At 41.4% G+C, this 21,296-nt stretch overlaps 1 protein-coding gene across 1 annotated transcript in view; it reads left to right on the top strand.

Annotated features, from left to right (window-relative positions):
• The window catches only part of LOC117501250 (paired amphipathic helix protein Sin3a-like), a 58,117-nt gene that overhangs the window by 3,307 nt on the left and 33,514 nt on the right, over positions 1-21,296 (top strand). The window contains 6 exon segments of the mRNA XM_034160098.1: positions 5,847-6,068; positions 10,296-10,478; positions 18,005-18,111; positions 18,232-18,547; positions 18,795-19,046; positions 19,173-19,325. Coding sequence (XP_034015989.1) covers positions 5,874-6,068; positions 10,296-10,478; positions 18,005-18,111; positions 18,232-18,547; positions 18,795-19,046; positions 19,173-19,325 — 1,206 coding nt within the window. The 5' untranslated portion in view covers positions 5,847-5,873.

The raw sequence follows: 21,296 nt of genomic DNA, 5'->3' as shown, positions 1-21,296 counted from the left end.
CACAACCATTCGGCCACAGCACATGCACTACACATTCGCGAGGCCTTGTGGTAGAAACACAACAGCGGTGTAGATGAGGCTGCACTGCCATCTGACCGTGGTAGCAACATTCGTGCAGCTGGTGGATATTAGCTGACAGCCAGGACACACGAGTGTACTCCTGTGGACAGCTACAGTCCATTCATGTGAGCGCTTTGCTGCTTTGGACAGGGGGCCGTGTCACTCGGATCATATCAGCGCAGGCAGGAGCCTTGAAGCTGTCAGACGCTCACAAGCATGTTCACCAAGGCGATCACATCATGTCGCTGTGTACACTTGTGTATCGTGTGGACAGCTCGTGAGCCCATTCATGTGAACTGCACCGGACGGGGGGCCATGCCGCTCGTCAGTGATATGATGTCCACTTTGACATGATCTCACACAGTCATAGCCAACACAGTTATGCATTTGTCAGGGGACTGTGGTTGACATGTAATCAAATCGTATTTAATGTCATTCGAAATCAAGTAGGGAGGGAGCTGAGCATGGGCCACAGCCAGTGACTGAGTGACTGTGTTCGTGCATTCCACATCACAGCTGACCGCCACATCAGCACATCGCAAAGCTGGGGAACACATTGTCACCTGTGTTCCAACCACCCATGTACAAGGCATTTGGTGTATGCGTGTGTGCAAATGATGACAACATGGGGAAAAATAAAAACAAAAGGAATCACCTTTGGATCGCCCCCAGCCATGTCTTAGTGTGCACAGTGATGACCATGCACCCAAGCTGGGCCATCTGAAATTATCCGTGTGACGTTTTGGTCCGTTGTAGTTTGTCTGTATTACAGTGTTTGGAAAGACATATCATTTGATTTAAAACAGTGATTCGCTTTGAAGTTATTAATTCCGGAGTCTATCTTTCCAACTTTACTCAGCAGAGAGCCACGCAGCATTTGGGCCTGTGTAGTCAGTCCCACAACTACATATGGAAGATATTATTATTACTATTATTATTATTGTTGTTGTTGTTTATTTTTACTTTTTTCCTTTACATGAGGGACAGTGGCTTCACTTTACGAACCAGCGAAGCAGGAGATATTAATGGTCCAGTCCACACCAGAGAACCGTGTCGTCAGCTACCACACGAAAAAAGCATGTTAATGACGAATGAATAAAAATTGTCTGGTATGAAACTGGACAATTCTCATTTCTTGTCCACAACAATAGTAAAGAGTCTTGGAAGTGACTTTAATCAGCAGAATGATGAGTAATGATTGACATCTTTAAATGACTTTGATGGAGGTTGAATAAAATGTGGACCTGCTGATTATGAATCGGAAGCAGTGGGTCCACAATTAACATAGAGAAATGATCATTTTCCTGCTACACACCCTCAAACCGTCTGTTGTAACGGTAGTGAGAAGTATGAAGAGTAGCAGGTGCATTTGATATTTTTAACCAAAATTACTTGTCAAAGAAAAGCTTGGGGATTCACAGTATTGTCAGTTTAATTCACAGCACTGTTATTCAATGTTTTAATTAGTGTGATGGATTTTTGGGAAAATACAACTGTTTCTTCAGCTCCACTTGTATTACAAAATACATTTTAGACATTATACTGCTTACTCATGAGAAATGCTGAACTCAGCCACATGGGGTGTGCAGCCAGTACATTCTGAGTGCCGGTCCCAAGCCCGGATAAATGAGGGTTGCGTCAGGAAGGGCATCCGGCGTAAAACAAGCCAACCCAACTATGCAGACTCAGAATCGAATTCCCATACCGGATCGGTCGCGGCCCGGGTTAACAACGTCCGCCACCGGTGCTGTTGCCCAACAGGGTGCCGGTGGAAATTGGGCTACTGCTGGGCAAAGATGACGAAGAAGAGGAGGAAAACGTTGCCACGAACAGCGGGAGAAGAGGAAAACTAGAAGGGTGGAAATGAGAGTGGGGACTTTGAATGTTGGTAGTATGACTGGTAAAGGGAGAGAGCTGGCTGATATGATGGAGAGGAGAAAGGTAGACATATTGTGTGTGCAAGAGACCAAGTGGAAGGGAAGTAAGAGCAGGAGCATCGGCGGTGGGTACAAGTTGTTGTACCATGGTGAGGACAGGAAGAGAAATGGTGTTGGGGTCATTTTAAAGGAAGAGTATGTTAAAAGTGTGATGGAGGTTAAACGAGTGTCTGACAGGGTGATGAGTGTGAAGTTGGAAATTGAAGGGGTGATGATGAATATCATCAGTGCATATGCCCCACAGGTAGGTTGTGAGATGAAGGAGAAAGAACATTTCTGGAGTGTGTTAGATGAGGTGGTGGAGAGTGTGCCCAAGCATGAAAGAGTGGTGATAGGAGCAGACTTCAATGGGCATGTTGGTGAAGGGAACAGAGGTGATGAGGAAGTAATGGGTAGATATGGTATCAAGGATAGGAATGGGGAAGGACAGATGGTAGTTGATTTTGCAAAAAGGATTGAAATGGCTGTGGTGAATACCTACTTTAAGAAAAGGGAGGAGCACAGGGTAACATATAAGAGTGGAGGAAGGTGCACACAGGTGGACTACATTCTTTATAGGAGATGCAAGCTAAAAGAAATCACAGACTGTAAGGTGGTAGCAGGAGAGAGTGTCACTAGACAGCATAGGATGGTTGTTTGTAGGATGACTTTAGAGGTAAAGAAGAAGAGAGTGAGAGCTCAACAAAGGATCAGATGGTGGAAGCTGAAGGAGGAAGACTGTTGTGTGAAATTTAGCGAGCAGGTGAGAGAAGCACTAGTTGGAGGAGAAGCAATTTTGGACAACTGGAAAAGTACTGCAGATGTGGTGAGGGAGACAGCTAGGGCAGTACTGGGTATGACATCTGGACAGTGGAAGGAAGACAAGGAGACTTGGTGGTGGGATGAAGAGGTCCAGGAAAGCATAAGGAGAAAGAGGTTGGCGAAAAAGTTTTGGGATAGTCGGAGAGATGAAGAAAATAGACAGGAGTACAAGGCGATGCGGTGTAAGGCGAAAAGAGAAATGGCAAAAGCAAAGGAAAAGGCATATTGCGAGCTGTACAAGAAGTTGAATAGTAAGGAAGGAGAAAAGGACTTGTACCGATTGGCCAGACAAAGGGACAGAGCTGTAAAGGATGTGCAGCAGGTTAGGGTGGTAAAAGATGCACATGGTAATGTGCTGACAAGTGAGGAGTGTGTGCTGAGAAGGTGGAGGGAATATTTTGAAGAGTTGATGAATAAAGAAAATGAGCGAGAGAAAAGGCTGGATGATGTGGCGAGAGTAAATCAGGAAGTAAAAGAGATTAGCAAGGAAGAAGTGAGGGCTGCTGTGAAGATGAAGAGTGGAAAGACAGTTGGTCCAGATGACATTCCAATGGAGGCATGGAAATGTCTAGGAGAGATGGCAGTAGAGTTTCTAACCAGATTGTTTAATAAAATCTTGGAAAGTGAGAGGATGCCTGAGGAGTGGAGACGAAGTGTGCTGGTTCCTATTTTCAAGAACAAGGGTGATGTGCAGAGCTGCAGTAACTACAGAGGCATAAAGCTGATCAGCCACAGCATGAAGTTATGGGAAAGAGTAGTAGAAGCTAGGCTTAGAAAACAGGTGAAGATCTGTGAGCAGCAATATGGTTTCATGCCGAGAAAGAGCACTACAGATGCAATGTTTGCTCTGAGAATACTGTTGGAAAAGTACAGAGAAGGACAGAAAGAGTTACATTGTGTTTTTGTGGACTTAGAAAAAGCTTATGATAGGGTGCCAAGAGAAGAGTTGTGGCATTGTATGAGGAAGTCTGGAGTGGCAGAGAAGTATGTTAGGGTAGTGCAGGACATGTACAAGAATAGTGTGACAGCGGTGAGATGCGCAGTCGGAATGACAGACTCATTCAAGGTGGAGGTGGGATTACACCAAGGATCAGCTCTGAGTCCTTTCTTGTTTGCAGTGGTGATGGACAGGTTGACGGATGAGATCAGACAGGAGTCCCCATGGACTATGATGTTTGCAGATGACATTGTGATCTGTAGTGAGAGTAGAGAGCAAGTTGAGTCTAGTCTGGAGAAGTGGAGATATGCTTTGGAGAGAAGGGGAATGAAAGTCAGTAGAAGCAAGACTGAGTACATGTGTGTGAATGAGGGAGCCCAGTGGAATAGTGCAGTTACAAGGAGTAGAAGTGGTGAAAGTAGATGAGTTTAAATACTTGGGGTCAACTGTTCAAAGTAATGGAGAGTGGTAGAGAGGTGAAGAAGAGAGTGCAGGCAGGGTGGAGTGGGTGGAGAAAGGTGGCAGGAGTGATTTGTGACCGAAGAATATCAGCAAGAGTGAAGGGGAAAGTTTACAAAACAGTAGTGAGACCAGCTATGTTGTATGGTTTAGAGACAGTGGCACTAACAAAAAGACAGGAGGCAGAGCTGGAGGTGGCAGAACTGAAGATGTTGAGATTCTCTTTGGGAGTGACAAGAATGGACAAGATTAGGAATGAACATATCAGAGGGACAGCTCAGGTGGGACGGTTTGGAGACAAAGTCAGAGAGGCGAGATTTGAGATGGTTTGGACATGTGCAGAGGAGGGACCCAGGGTATATAGGGAGAAGGATGCTGAGGATGGAGCCACCAGGCAGGAGGAGAAGAGGGAGACCAAAGAGGAGGTTCATGGATGTGCTGAGAGAGGACATGCAGGTGGTTGGTGTGACAGAGGAAGATACAGAGGACAGGGTGAGATGGAAACGATTGATCTGCTTTGGCGACCCCTAACGGGAACAGCCGAAAGACAAAGAAGACGACTCATGAGAAGTGCTGGGAACTATATGATCTTGGTTTACGGTGCAAGTACCACTTGGTAATTTTGTGAGGCTTATCTGACTGTAAGAAGTAGAGACAGTAAACAAATATGTAGGACTGCTTTTTTGCATTTGCGCAATATCTCTAAAATTAGAAAGGTCTTGTCTCAGAGTGATGCTGAAAAACTAATCCATGCATTTATTTCCTCTAGGTTGGACTATTGTAATTCATTATTATCAGGTTGTCCTAAAAGTTCCCTGAAAAGCCTTCAGTTAATTCAAAATGCTGCAGCTAGAGTACTGACAGGGACTATAAGGAGAGAGCATATCTCACCCATATTGGCCTCTCTTCATTGGCTTCCTGTTAATTCTACAATAGAATTTAAAATTCTTCTTCTTACTTATAAGGTTTTGAATAATCATGTCCCATCTTATCTTAGGGACCTGATAGTACCATATCACCCCAATAGAGCACTTCGCTCTCAGACTGCAGGCTTACTTGTAGTTCCTAGGGTTTGTAAGAGTAGAATGGGAGGCAGAGCCTTCAGCTTTCAGGCTCCTCTCCTGTGGAACCAGCTCCCAATTCAGATCAGGGAGACAGACACCCTCTCTACTTTTAAGATTAGGCTTAAAACTTTCCTTTTTGCTAAAGCTTATAGTTAGGGCTGGATCAGGTGACCCTGAACCATCCCTTAGTTATGCTGCTATAGACTTAGACTGCTGGGGGGTTCCCATGATGCACTGAGTGTTTCTTTCTCTTTTTGCTGTGTATGCACCACTATGCATTTAATCATTAGTGATTGATCTCTGCTCCCCTCCACAGCATGTCTTTTTCCTGATTCTCTCCCTCAGCCCCAACCAGTCCCAGCAGAAGACTGCCCCTCCCTGAGCCTTGTTCTGCTGGAGGTTTCTTCCTGTTAAAAGGGAGTTTTTCCTTCCCACTGTTGCCAAGTGCTTGCTCACAGGGGGTCGTTTTGACCGTTGGGGTTTTCCGTAATTATTGTATGACTTTGCCTTACAATATAAAGCACCTTGGGGCAACTGTTTGTTGTGCTTTGGCGCTATATAAATAAAATTGATTTGATTTTGATTTAGTCCCCATCGTCAAAACATGTGTTTACAATGAAGAGGTGCGTGGATGACCAGGAACCAGTGTTTGCATCACAGCCGCAGCCATCACGCCGTCTCCCAGTTCCAAGTGTTGCAGAGAGCTTCCAGCATCGGGTTTTCTCCCCGACACCTCCTGTCATCGAAGCAGTACCAGACAACATGCAACCATCTGCAGGCATCCAGTATTCCATCTCCCAGGGCTACCAGGTATTAACACAACTTGCTGGCCAAGTCTGTGATCCTCCCCCGGATGGGAAGTGAGTCCATCCCACCTTACTCCCATCTGAGGCCTGCAGTTATCTCTCGCATGCCGAAGCACAGTATTGACAAGGGATATAGCTGAGAGCTCTGTCTTATCTGAACATTTGCTACTACATTGCCAGAGCCCTTGCACCTAAACCAGGCAAACTTCTCAGATGTGTACACCCAGTGGGGGAATAATCACTATAGCAACACTGGCCTGATTTGTATATTAATTATGTCACAGGACCAGTGAGTGTAAAATGATATCATTTTAGCTCATGGAGACAACATTACTTGAATTAGCCACTCAAAATTTTTACACAACCTGCTCGTTAGTTTCCAGATGACTTTACTACTTTAGTAGAGTTGACCGATATTGGGGAATAAAAATTTTATAATGCAATAAATCTTCTGATATATACAGTAGTGTTCAGAATAATAGTAGTGCTATGTGACTAAAAAGATTAATCCAGGTTTTGAGTATATTTCTTATTGTTACATGGGAAACAAGATACCAGTAGATTCAGTAGATTCTCAAAAATCCAACAAGACCAAGCATTCATGATATGCACACTCTTAAGGCTATGAAATTGGGCTATTAGTAAAAAAAAAAAAAGTAGAAAAGGGGGTGTTCACAATAATAGTAGCATCTGCTGTTGACGCTACAAACTCAAAACTATTATGTTCAAACTGCTTTTTTATCAATCCTGTGAATCACTAAACTAGTATTTAGTTGTATAACCACAGTTTTTCATGATTTCGTCACATCTGCGAAACATTAATTTTGTTGGTTTGGAACCAAGATTTTGCTGGTTTACTAGTGTGCTTGGGGTCATTGTCTTGTTGAAACACCCATTTCAAGGGCATGTCCTCTTCAGCATAAGGCAACATGACCTCTTCAAGTATTTTGACATATCCAAACTGATCTATGATACCTGGTATGCCATATATAGGAGAAACATGCCCATATCATGATGCTTGCACCACCATGCTTCACTGTCTTCACTGTGAACTGTGGCTTGAATTCAGAGTTTGGGGGTCGTCTCACAAACTGTCTGCGGCCCTTGGACCCAAAAAGAACAATTTTACTCTCATCAGTCCACAAAATATTCCTCCGTTTTTCTTTAGGCCAGTTGATGTGTTCTTTGGCAAATTGTAACCTCTTCTGCACATGTCTTTTATTTAACAGAGGGACTTTGCGGGGGATTCTTGCAAATCAATTAGCTTCACACAGGCGTTACCTGTCACAGCACTTACAGGTAACTCCAGACTGTCTTTGATCATCCTTGAGCTGATCAGTGGGTGAGCCTTTGCCATTCTGGTTATTCTTCTATCCATTTTGATGGTTTTCAGTTTTCTTCCACGCGTCTGTTTTTTTTTTTTTGGCCATTTTAAAGCATTGGAGATCATTGTAGATGAACAGCCTATCATTTTTTTGCACCTGCGTATACGTTTTCCCCTCTCCAATCAACTTTTTAATCAAACTACGCTGTTCTTCTGAACAATGTCTTGAACGTCCCATTTTCCTCAGGCTTTCAAAGAGAAAAGCATGTTCAACAGGTGCTGGCTTCATCCTTAAATAGGGGACACCTGATTCACACCTGTTTGTTCCACAAAATTGACAAACTCACTGACTGAATGCCACACTACTATTATTGTGAACACCCCCTTTTCTACTTTTTTTTTTTTTTTTTTTTACTAATAGCCCAATTTCATAGCCTTAAGAGTGTGCATATCATGAATGCTTGGTCTTGTTGGATTTGTGAGAATCTACTGAATCTACTGGTACCTTGTTTCCCATGTAACAATAAGAAATATACTCAAAACCTGGATTAATCGTTTTAGTCACATAGCACTACTATTATTCTGAACACTACTGTACGTGAAAATGCCATTGATTCCTAACATTTCATTATCAAGTCCTTATGACAAAGAAATGTAACGGTACATACAAGAATTTGTTTGGGGTGAATCTGCAGAAATACTGCAGCAGATAACAGAATATTGACAGAGGAATCTTTCAAATTATGAATCAAGCACTAAATTTGGCACAAATACTCCTGAGACATTACTCTTTAGATAAAACAGAGCGGCCAGTTAAATTTTCAATTTTCAAGCAGCCAGGTAAGGGTCAGTTGAAGAATTACACAGTGGTCAAAGTTAAAAGATGCTACAATCATAACTATTTGTCTGATTAAATATTCCAAAAAGGTATAGTTTGGACTATCTGTGACTGAATGTTATGGGGTAAAAACAGCAAGAATGGTGACAAAGGTCGATTTCAGTTTGTACAGGGGTCAAAAATTAAAGTTGCTCCAATTTTGGTAAAATGTGGTGCAAATTATTGGTTGAGCTTTATAGGATTAATAAATGCAGTAGTTTTGACTGTTGAATGTTTGGTCTGCAAAGTAAAGATCAAACAAGGTAGATGTCCCTTGGATTCTATGACATATGTTTTTAAAGATCAGATTTTAAAGTTCTGCTACTAACCTATAAAATTATTCATGGACTGGCACCTCAGCTGACCTAATTAAACCTTACGTACCGGCCCAGGCTTTACGTTCTCAGGGTGCAGGACTACTTTGTGTCCCTAGGGTGAATGAGAAGTCTGTGGGTCACAGAGCTTTCTCTTATCGTCCCCCTGTTCTGTGGAATGATCTCCCTGCATCAATAAAACAGTCAGATTCTGTGGAGACTTTCAAGTCCAGACTTAAGACGCACTTTTTTTCCATTTCATATGGCTAGCATAATGGTACAGTTTTGTTTTACGCTTTTTACTCTTTTTAATTAATTTCTTAGTAATTGGAGCAGGCTGCGGCCTCAGCTTTACCTAAATTCTGGGTCTTTTAGTGAAGTTTAGGGCTAGTGGCCGGCAATCACCTTAGTATTTGTCTGTTTTTCTTGTTGTTTAATGCTGGCAAATTATACAGTATTTTTTGTCTTTCTGATGCCTGATTCTGTTTTTTCTCTCTGTTTAAGGTGCAGCTCCATCCAGTGATGGGAGTTGTATTTGTGTTGTGATCCTCCTGTCCTGTGCGCCAATAGCATTTCTTGTATATTTGTCCGTGAATTGTTCTGTAATTTATGTTTGTATCATGGCCCAAGCAGAGGGTCACCCCTTTGAGTCTGGTCTGCTTGAGGTTTCTTTCTCAGAGGGAGTTTTTCCTTACCACAGTTGCTCTGTGGGTTGGTAAGGTTAGACCTTACCTGTGTGAAGCGCTTTGAGGCAACTCTGTTGTGATTTGGCGCTATATAAAGGAAAATAAATTGAAATTGAGTTGAAATGTTACCCCACAACATGATAACTGAACATGACACATGGTGCAAACTATTCCTTTTTAAAACCTTATTAACTCAAGCAATAATTTGCATCCCTGTACAGATTGCATTCTAATCTAATTACATTTTTCTGCAAATCTGATTGATAAATCGTGAGATTTCAGACCATAAAATATCATGTGGACGGAGGCAAAATATTCATCATTGATGTATTACTCCACGCCCTGACCACACACACTGCTACGCAGATGTCAGTACTGGTGCTGAGAGCGAGTGAAAGTGGCGAAGCGATGACAATGCCGAAATGGATTAATTTAAGCTACCATACAAAAGTATTGTGGATTCTGCTTACAGAATTTCTAGTTTGGCATGAAGACACTGTTGCTACGGTAAACTTTGACTAGCCAATTACACCCTTTGTCTGCATAACAGTTTTATTGAACTATATTATTATGCGGGTTAAGATGTAACCTTCAGTGGTGGACACAGATCTGTGCAAACGTTGGAATTGGATTAGAATGGGGATAACCCCCTTGTGTCTGATTTGCGGACGTTAATGCTGGATTACGATTGCAAATAGCTATTTTAAAATCCTTTTGACCAATTTGCGACCATAAAATCCAGCGTTATCGTCCGCAAATCATCAGACACATCAGGGTTATTCCCTAAATTGTCCTTTGTCACCATTCTTGCAATTTTTACCCCATAACTCCATAATATTCAGTCACAGATAGACCAAACTATGCATCTTTGGAATCTACATTTTGTTCATCATCTTTATAAAGTGGTACATTTTGACTCTTGATTAAGGTATTGACTTTGAGTAACTTTGAAGTCGTTGTTGAGTACTGTACATGATCCTTCAATATTTATGCGGTAGATTTTATAATGTCAGTATGCTTTTTCCTAAAGGTATCTACGGTGCCTCAAAGCACAAGTGGACTTGGACATGGAAATAGTGTTACACCTCATGTTGGTCCCCCCACACATGGCCCTGCTATTCAGTCACAGGGGCCTTCTGTGGTACATAGCCATGCTCATCCACCTGCACCTTTGTCTTCAAGCCAGGGACAGCAGCAGTTTCAGCGATTGAAGGTACTTTATCTATATATTTAAAGTCAGGTGGCGTGTGTGTGTGTGTGTGAGAGAGACTTTGATCACGGACAAACTGGGGAGAGCCAACATTTGCCGTTTGGTATGTTTATGTATTTTGGGTCAAAGATGAACATCATAAAACAGAAAGTGGATAGGACTATCCACACGTGGTATTGCTGTCACGAATATTGAGATCACGCCTCTTGCATCGGTGGTCTCTGATCACTAACTTATTAGGTTTACAGTTTTGCTGCCATGTTTAGTGGAACAACAACCTTGTTTCTTACTGCGGTGACACATTAACTCCTTAACTATGACTGAACGCGAAGCTAGACTGCCTAGTATCTTAGCTTCATGTTTGGAGAATGCTCAATCAGTGGACAGTCTTGTGGATGGTTTGAACTCAGTGCTCAAAACTACACTTGACGAGATTGTGCCACCTGTGTTAAAACCACCCCTTCCCAAAACACAGTTGCCTTGGTTCAGTGGTCACTTGCGTGACCTGAGGCAGAAGGCTGGAGGTTTAGAAGAAGCTGGGAGTGACAAGATGGCGCCAGCTGTTGTGGCAAGCCATCTTTCTGTCTCTGCCCCCGTCCCGTATGCATTGTTTATTGTTGTAGTAGTGGCGTGTTTGCTTGCGACGGACACACAGTCTCTGCTGGTGTATGAGTGTCAGGCTCTTTCTGATCTTCGCAACGAGACCGGAATGTTTCATCATGCTTATTACGATCAGAGGACTATTGGGCTTCCACCGTTTCTGGCATCGGTGCCGCCTGAGCTGTTTCGCTGGGAGTTGGTCTTCTGCCCCCGGAGAGGAACCGGCAGGGGACAGCGTCAGTGTCATGGCACACGCGCAAGCGTGCGTTTTAAACTCCAGTTCTGGTCTCTCAGAAATAAGTTATTTTTCTGGAGATATTTCCTCTGCTTAAGTGGATTTACTTCGTCGGCAGTGATACCTTCTTCCTGTTTACCCGGCGTCTCTTGATCAGCTGACAGCGTCGAGCTGCTGGACACTGAGGAGGTGGGGCTGGAGAGGTGGAGTGAATCCTAACATCCTGCACAGGCTGCACTGCGCAGCTTTCCCTCAGGATCAGGAGCGAAGGGAAATTTATCAAGTTGAGACTGTGGCCTGCTTCTGCAGACATGTCCTTAAGAATCATAGAGGGATATGTTTTATAAATTTACTGCCCATGACTACATTGGATGATATTAAGGATGGCTCACTGGCTGTTCCAGCAATGTTAAATATTTTGTGTGCGACCACCAATCCACGTGGAATGCCTCAAATCTAAACCTACTTCCAGGCACCTTGTGAATGTTATTCAGGAACCACCCTAAAAACTAGTGATGGGATGATGATACCTCAAGGAGTGTATTGACACATTACACAAACTGTGTCAGCACTGTATTGACACTGTATTGGTTGCTCAGTAGTGACCCCTGCAGTAGTTATAAAATCATTGCAGGTAAATAAAATGAAAAAAAGATGGAAAAGCTAACATGCTGCAAACCCAACATCAGCCTGTGAAATAGTTAATCGTTAGTCCTCTATTTAAAATATGATCTCATGTGCTCAATTTGTGTGTCGAGTTAAGCTGTTCATGAAAAGAGATTTGCTTAAAACCTTGTTTGTGTAAATGCTAAACTGAGTTGGTTTGTAAAATATAGCAAATTTGTAATAAAATTCAGAGTTAAAATTTGTAACTTATGTATAGAAAATTGTTAACTTGTGTTAAAGTATATGAAATAAAAGACTAAAAATAGATTCATTTATGCATTTTTATTGAGGAACAAAGGTTTCTGAAGTGTCTTTGCTCTAAGGCGATTTCTCCTCTTACACACCAGTTCCCCTGCCTTAGAAAAATCTCTTTCACAGGGTACAGATGAAGATGGTGAGCATAAAAATTTCAGTGCGAGTTGATAAAGGTGTGGATATGTTTTCTGGTTTTTCTTCCAGTATTGTAGCAGGGGTGGTGGCCAAGTGGTTAATGCGCTTGGTTTTAGTTCGGAAGGTTCTGGGTTCAAATCCCACTCCTGCCACATTTCTCCATGTAATGTGGAGTTGCGTTAGGAAGGGCATCCGGCGTAAAACCTGTGCCAAATCAACATGCAGATCCACCTTGGATTTGCTGTGGCGACCCCGAGTGCAAACAAGGGAGCAGCCGAAGGGACTTACATTGTAAAGGAATACAAACATATCTAATTGAAAAAATAACAGTAAACAAAGATTTACCTTATTTGGCGTCAAAAGATCAAAATTATTGCAGACTGGGGAAACGTCTTTGAACAATCCATGAAGTCAGTGGAACAAGGTGACGGCAAGCAAAAATCCAACAGCAAAACTCCATCCAACAAATCTGCAACATGTCGATACAGTTTGGTTCCTTATAAACACAATTTGGCACGGGGCAGTCGAACGACACAGTTCCTGTATCGGTCATGATTTTTTTCTTAAAGCGATACACGCACCAATACGGGGTTTTACTCTTGTGTGCTCGGCACAGTGTTGACGCACCAGTGTTGTTCATTCCATCACTACTAAAAACCGATCAGTTGAGTTGTTGACCCCAATGAGGCCCTTAGTTTGGGTCTCATTAACATCAGATCACTGTCCTCAAATTCATTGATCTAATTGTGAATCACCACTTGGACATGATTGGGTTATGTGACACCTGGCTTAAACCTACAGTTGCCCTTCCCTTAAAGTAGACTTGCATTGAAATAAATGTGGTCAGATTTCAGAAAGAAATAGCTGATATGTATTTATAAGACCCGTGTGAATTTCCCCGTGTGTGTAGATTTTCATTGCGACACCACTCAATCAAACGGGCGTATGAAAAAGTCCCCCAAAATAATTTTCTAGCACAAATAAAAGAAAGCATTGTGGGTAGCGTAGTTCAGGTTCACTTTGGACGTTACAGTTACAAAGCAAACCAGACTAATTTTAACTTTATTTTATTTATTTTTGCCTGTAATTTAATCGCCTAGACTCGGTGGGGGAGAGGAGCTCTCATAGCGTAGCTGTGTGTACAGAGGGAGGGACTTTTCTTCACGTTTCGACACTGTTTTGGATTTTAAAAAGGACGCTTTATGTGGATTATTTATTCAGATGAATCCCACTGAAACTAACAGGTAAGAATCGATATTTACCACGTGTATTTTACTCTGCCAATCAATGTATTAATGGATGTATTTCGGTTGTTTAAGAAGCAGGGTTGAAAGCGTGTGAAAAAAGCAGCAGCTTTTAGTTCGTAAAAGGCGGTGTATCTAATACCGGGATAAACTGTGACTTCTAATACTGTGTTTTACTGCTTTTGAAAGATGATGACAGTGTTTGGGGTTTTATTTTTTATTCATTTTTCATGCGTTCTTTGCGTTTGTGATCCTTGAATTTACCCAGCAACCCCTGTGGCGCTTAAAGTGAAACTGGTTTGTCAGAAGCCGACACTGTAATTTGATGTGGCCGCGTCCAAATCAATACTAATAGTTATTGTTATCTGTAATAAAGATATATATATATTTTTTTAGCAGTTTATCGGTTTAGTGTCATAAAATATAACTTTTCAGTTATCTGATTAATGGTTATCGAAGCTAACTTTTTGGTTAGCTGTGCCCACCACTGGTGTTGAGTCCTGAATGCATTGCTAAAATCCTAATGTATCCATAATTTACATAAATGATTTGCAGAGGGGATCAGAAGGCTTATTTATATCAATGGTGAAGTCACCAATTGTCAGAATTTTATCTGCACTCGTTGACAAGTTAGAGATGAATTCAACAAATTCATCTAAGAATTCAGAGTATGGCCCAGGGGGCCTATATACAGTGACAAGGTAAAACGGCTGATATTTATTCTTCTGATTTTGGCAGTACGTTAACATTGTGGGCAGAGCGGAGAATCAGATGTTCAAACGAGTTATATTTGTGACCCCCAACAGCTAATAAACTAAACCTAGATTTATAAGATAATTATAGTGGGCGATTTTAACATCCACACAGATGCTTAGAATGACAGCCTCAACACTGCATTTAATCTATTATTAGACTCTATTGGCTTTGCTCAAAAAGTAAATGAGTCCACCCACCACTTTAATCATATCTTAGATCTTGTTCTGACTTATGGTATGGAAATAGAAGACTTAACAGTATTCCCTGAAAACTCCCTTCTGTCTGATCATTTCTTAATAACATTTACATTTACTCTGATGGACTACCCAGCAGTGGGGAATAAGTTTCATTACACTAGAAGTCTTTCAGAAAGCGCTGTAACTAGGTTTAAGGATATGATTCCTTCTTTATGTTCTCTAATGCCATTTACCAACACAGTGCAGAGTAGCTACCTAAACTCTGTAAGGGAGATAGAGTATCTCGTCAATAGTTTTACATCCTCATTGAAGACAACTTTGGATGCTGTAGCTCCTCTGAAAAAGAGAGCTTTAAATCAGAAGTGTCTGACTCCGTGGTATAACTCACAAACTCGTAGCTTAAAGCAGATAACCCGTAAGTTGGAGAGGAAATGGCGTCTCACTAATTTAGAAGATCTTCACTTAGCCTGGAAAAAGAGTCTGTTGCTCTATAAAAAAGCCCTCCGTAAAGCTAGGACATCTTTCTACTCATCACTAATTGAAGAAAATAAAAACAACCCCAGGTTTCTTTTCAGCACTGTAGCCAGGCTGACAGAGTCAGAGCTCTATTGAGCTGAGTATTCCATTAACTTTAACTAGTAATGACTTCATGACTTTCTTTGCTAACAAAATTTTAACTATTAGAGAAAAAATTACTCATAACCATCCCAAAGACGTATCGTTATCTTTGGCTGCTTTCAGTGATGCCGGTATTTGGTTAGACTCTTTCTCTCCGATTGTTCTGTCTGAGTTATTTTCATTAGTTACTTCATCCAAACCATCAACATGTTTATTAGACCCCATTCCTACCAGGCTGCTCAAGGAAGCCCTACCATTATTTAATGCTTCGATCTTAAATATGATCAATCTATCTTTGTTAGTTGGCTATGTACCACAGGCTTTTAAGGTGGCAGTAATTAAACCATTACTTAAAAGCCATCACTTGACCCAGCTATCTTAGCTAATTATAGGCCAATCTCCAACCTTCCTTTTCTCTCAAAAATTCTTGAAAGTGTAGTTGTAAAACAGCTAACTGATCATCTGCAGAGGAATGGTCTATTTGAAGAGTTTCAGTCAGGTTTTAGAATTCATCATAGTACAGAAACAGCATTAGTGAAGGTTACAAATGATCTTCTTATGGCCTCGGACAGTGGACTCATCTCTGTGCTTGTTCTGTTAGACCTCAGTGCTGCTTTTGATACTGTTGACCATAAAATTTTATTACAGAGATTAGAGCATGCCATAGGTATTAAAGGCACTGTGCTGCGGTGGTTTGAATCATATTTGTCTAATAGATTACAATTTGTTCATGTAAATGGGGAATCTTCTTCACAGACTAAAGTTAATTATGGAGTTCCACAAGGTTCTGTGCTAGGACCAATTTTATTCACTTTATACATGCTTCCCTTAGGCAGTATTATTAGACGGTATTGCTTAAATTTTCATTGTTACGCAGATGATACCCAACTTTATCTATCCATGAAGCCAGAGGACACACACCAATTAGCTAAACTGCAGGATTGTCTTACAGACATAAAGACATGGATGACCTCTAATTTCCTGCTTTTAAACTCAGATAAAACTGAAGTTATTGTACTTGGCCCCACAAATCTTAGAAACATGGTGTCTAACCAGATCCTTACTCTGGATGGCATTACCCTGACCTCTAGTAATACTGTGAGAAATCTTGGAGTCATTTTTGATCAGGATATGTCATTCAAAGCGCATATTAAACAAATATGTAGGACTGCTTTTTTGCATTTACGCAATATCTTTAAAATCAGAAAGGTCTTGTCTCAGAGTGATGCTGAAAAACTAATTCATGCATTTATTTCCTCTAGGCTGGACTATTGTAATTCATTATTATCAGGTTGTCCTAAAAGTTCCCTAAAAAGCCTTCAGTTAATTCAAAATGCTGCAGCTAGAGTACTGACGGGGACTAGAAGGAGAGAGCATATCTCACCCATATTGGCCTCTCTTCATTGGCTTCCTGTTAATTCTAGAATAGAATTTAAAATTCTTCTTCTTACTTATAAGGTTTTGAATAATCAGGTCCCATCTTATCTTAGGGACCTCGTAGTACCATATCACCCCAATAGAGCGCTTCGCTCTGACTGCAGGCTTACTTGTAGTTCCTAGGGTTTGTAAGAGTAGAATGGGAGGCAGAGCCTTCAGCTTTCAGGCTCCTCTCCTGTGGAACCAGCTCCCAATTCAGATCAGGGAGACAGACACCCTCTCTACTTGTAAGATTAGGCTTAAAACTTTCCTTTTTGCTAAAGCTTATAGTTAGGGCTGGATCAGGTGACCCTGAACCATCCCTTAGTTATGCTGCTATAGACGTAGACTGCTGGGGAGTTCCCATGATGCACTGTTTCTTTCTCTTTTTGTTCTGTATGCACCACTCTGCATTTAATCATTAGTGATCGATCTCTGCTCCCCTCCACAGCATGTCTTTTTCCTGGTTCTCTCCCTCAGCCCCAACCAGTCCCAGCAGAAGACTGCCCCTCCCTGAGCCTGGTTCTGCTGGAGGTTTCTTCCTGTTAAAAGGGAGTTTTTCCTTCCCACTGTAGCCAAGTGCTTGCTCACAGGGGGTCGTTTTGACCGTTGGGGTTTTACATAATTATTGTATGGCCTTGCCTTACAATATAAAGCGCCTTGGGGCAACTGTTTGTTGTGATTTGGCGCTATATAAAAAAAAATTGATTGATTGATTGATAAATAAGAGCAACAACTCAGCCTTGCTTTACATCATGAGGCCGGTGGGCAGGCCTCATTTAAGGAGAGGACAGCTGTAGGTTTAAGCCAGGTTTCACATAACCCAAACATATCTAAGTGATGATCAATAATTAGATCATTAATCTACAGTGATTTTGAGGACAGTGATTTTATGTTAATAAGACCCAGACTAAGGACCTCAATGGGTTTGACAGTTGGACTGTTTGGATTTGGGGGTGGTTCCACAGTAGCATATATAAGATGCCTGGAAGTAGGTTTGTGTTTGAGACATCCCACGTGAGTTGTGGGTAGCAGACACGAAATCTTTGATATTGCTGGAACAGCCAACAGGCCATCCTTAATTTCAACGTCATCCAGTGTAGTAATGGGTGTTAAGTTTGCAAAGCATATCCCTCGATTTTTATGGACACATCTGCGGAAACAGGCCACAGTCTCAACTTGATGAATTTCCCTCCCTGACAGATAAACTGCACTATCACCATAGTGAATTTTCTGCAATAATTTCTCTGCTAAGCTAATGAATTCCACACCCACATTCGTCATAAGCCTTGCAGGGTCTCTAATCACCTGCTCTGTGGCCTGCTGTAAGTTCCTAATGTTACCCCAATTCATGTTGATGCTGTATGTAGGGATAAGAAAATATCTTTTAAACTCTTGTTTTTGTAGGTAGAAGATGCCTTGTCATACTTGGATCAGGTGAAGCTACAGTTTGGGAATCAGCCACAAGTTTATAATGATTTCCTTGATATTATGAAAGAGTTCAAGTCACAAAGGTAAGGTGCAGTTTTACTGCTGTTACTTTCACAGCTGGGGTTAAAACATGAAAAAAAAAAAAAAACTTTCAATTTTTCATATGTGACAGTAGAAAATTGTTATTAATTTTGTTACTACAGCATAGACACTCCTGGAGTTATCAGCCGTGTCTCCCAGCTGTTTAAGGGCCATCCAGACCTCATCATGGGTTTCAACACTTTCTTGCCTCCGGGTTATAAGATTGAGGTGCAAACAAATGACCTTGTCAACGTGACCACACCAGGTCACATTCACTACATCACACCACAAGGTATTTCTGTTCAGAGCATCTCTGTGAGTGGAGCGTCCCAACAGCCTGCAAATCATCACCAACACCAGAATGTGGCACCAACCAGCCCTCTAATCACTAACATGCCGCCTATCTCCACCCAACCTGCACCAAATAAAACCAGCAAGGTACACTGTGAATATCAATATGGCTCCACTGTATCAAAGAGAATGTAGTACTTCCACAGCGCCACCAGTGGCTGTTGTCTAAAATGCATCATCGTATCATATCTTGGTACTCCATTCTCTTTGACTTTATTGAGTTTAGATGATCAGAACATTTGAGATTCTGACAAAAATTGGTTGTATACATTTTATCACTAGTTTGATAACCTGAGTGCTTGTACAAAATCAAAGATACTGTTGTTTTCAACAGCTAATGCAGTCTCCAGTCCATACTCCCACCAGCCAGCCCAACCCATCAATACCATCATATGCCTCACCTCGCTCACCTTTGGTTCAGTGTTACACTCCTGTGAGCAGTACACCGACCACTGGACCACCACTCCAAAACAACCAGCCTGTAGAGTTCAACCATGCAATAAATTATGTCAACAAAATAAAGAACCGCTTCCAGGGTCAGCCAGACATCTACAAAGCCTTCTTAGAAATCCTGCATACATACCAGGCAAGTGAACACAGGTTCCTATGATGTCCGTAGAAACGTGTCTACTGTTATTACTCATGCCTATACTTTTATGGATAGGCAAATGTGTCAATCTCACAACCTCTTGTTGTAAAATAAATTTTGCAGAAGGAACAACGAAATGCGAAGGAGGCAGGGGTAAACTACACCCCGACACTGACTGAGCAGGAGGTCTACACTCAGGTAGCAAGGCTCTTCAAGAATCAGGAGGACCTGCTTTCTGAGTTCGGACAGTTCCTACCTGATGCAAACAGTTCAGTGGTAAGTCATGGCGATCACCCACCCCCCCCTTCCCCATCTAGAAGAAGGAAGGATACTAAATTTCACATTGTGACTTCACTTTTTTTCTTTCTTTTTTTTAAACATCCATGCTTTTCCAAATGTGACACATGTAGAACCACTGAATAATGTTCTAGTATTCCTTTCTAATGTATAAATTTCATGTGCAGGTATATATCCTTACTATTTTTTTTACATCTCAGTCATCTGTAATATTTGTGACAGTGGCCTGGTTCTGTCTTAAGACATCAAGTGACATAGGGGGGGGTGTTATTCTAGCCTTCCATTTTGGGCCATATTTTGTCATGTGCATTTCTTTGCTTCAGTCTATTCATCTACAGCTTAGATCAAATCCACAAACAAATGTTTAGGACCTGTTGTTAGAGCCCAACCAATAAATCAACAAACCAGTTTAATCAGCCAGCAGATATAATCGCCCAATATGAACTACTTACAGATAAATATTTATCGTGTTTACAAGCACCAGTTTAATAAAGAAAATACTGAGAAACGAATGGAGTGCAGTGATTCGCATTTTAACGTGGCATCAGCATTAATTCTTAAAACAACATAGCTCCAAAACAAGACTCCCCTTTTTATTCTGAAATATTACCCTACGAGTACCAACCCACATTTGCACTGTCACCATATTCAGTTTGCCTTACTGCCACCAGCAGCAGCACACTATACCATCAAGCTATTTACAGAAGTTGATATTTAATATGAATTAGTGCATGACATGTATAACATCAAATGATATGAAATATAGCATAAAATAACTGAATATGGCATTTGCATCATATGTGACTTTAAATTGGTTCAAGTTACAATAGATTAAAAAGGTAAAGTTTGAATTAATTCATTTTTATTCCATTTTGCACAGGGACATCGATGTCTGAGAAGGGCCTATCATATGGAGAAAATGGCCCATTACATTACCGGCTAATAATTTTGTCGCCGCCTGTATCTGATTTCAGAATCGCCAAATATCGAAATTGGTACCTGTTTGAAACATCCTGTATCGGTTCGGCTTTGCCTGTTGTAAGGTCACAGGCAGCAGTTTTGTGAATGGTTGGTGTATTTTAGATGGGGCCTTCTGCCAAGTTAATGCAGACATGTCGTTTTTTTAAATCACGTTCTCATATAAAACATTATACCAGTTTATACATTTTTGCATGAAATTGATGGTCTAGTGGTTAAGCGTTGGGCTTGAGACCAGAGGATCCTCGGTTCAAATCCCAGTCTGACTGGAAAATCAATAAGGGCCCTTGGGCAAGGTCCTTAATCCCCAAGTTGCTCCCAGTGTGTAGTGAGCGCCTTGTACGGCAGCACCCTGACATCAGTGTGTGTGTTTGTGTGAATGGGTGAATGCGAGGCGTAATTGTAAAGCGCTTTGAGCATCTAATGCAGATGGAAAAGCTCTATATAAATGCAGTCCATTTACCATTTATAAACTGCAAGAAAGAATATGGATAGAGTTGTTCAGCAAAGAAGATATGTCTACAAAACATTCTTCAGTTCATTTTCTCTACAGTTAAAATACACTTCAATTGAAAAGTGATCTTTAATTCCAAAGTATTAAACATCGGAAAATGCATGGATCAAAAGGCAAACGTTCACTCTGTATCCCTCAGTTGAAATACTTTTGGCCAAACTAACTTGTAAAAGTGACGAATGTGTTGTTTTGGCTGGAACACAAGACATTTGGTTGGAGACATAAAGTAATCAATCATAAGCATATAAATGTAGTCTGTTTTACCTCCTTTGTCATTCTTGCTGTGATTTGAGGTTCAAAACCCACCTTGGCCATTTTCTTGTACATTCTGCATGGTTTGCATTCAAACTTTTGGCCACTGAGTCCTGGGACACACTACGTGTTGAATATGTGAGTTCCAAGGCCCAGGACTGAGCTTCAGCACTTCAAGGGGGGCTGAATTCAGTACATTGTGGAAA

This window comes from Thalassophryne amazonica, chromosome 2 (genome assembly GCF_902500255.1).
Source record: "Thalassophryne amazonica chromosome 2, fThaAma1.1, whole genome shotgun sequence".
NCBI lineage: Eukaryota > Metazoa > Chordata > Actinopteri > Batrachoidiformes > Batrachoididae > Thalassophryne > Thalassophryne amazonica.
The sequence above is the reverse complement of the archived record's forward strand: the minus strand, read 5'-3'. Positions and strand labels throughout refer to the sequence as shown.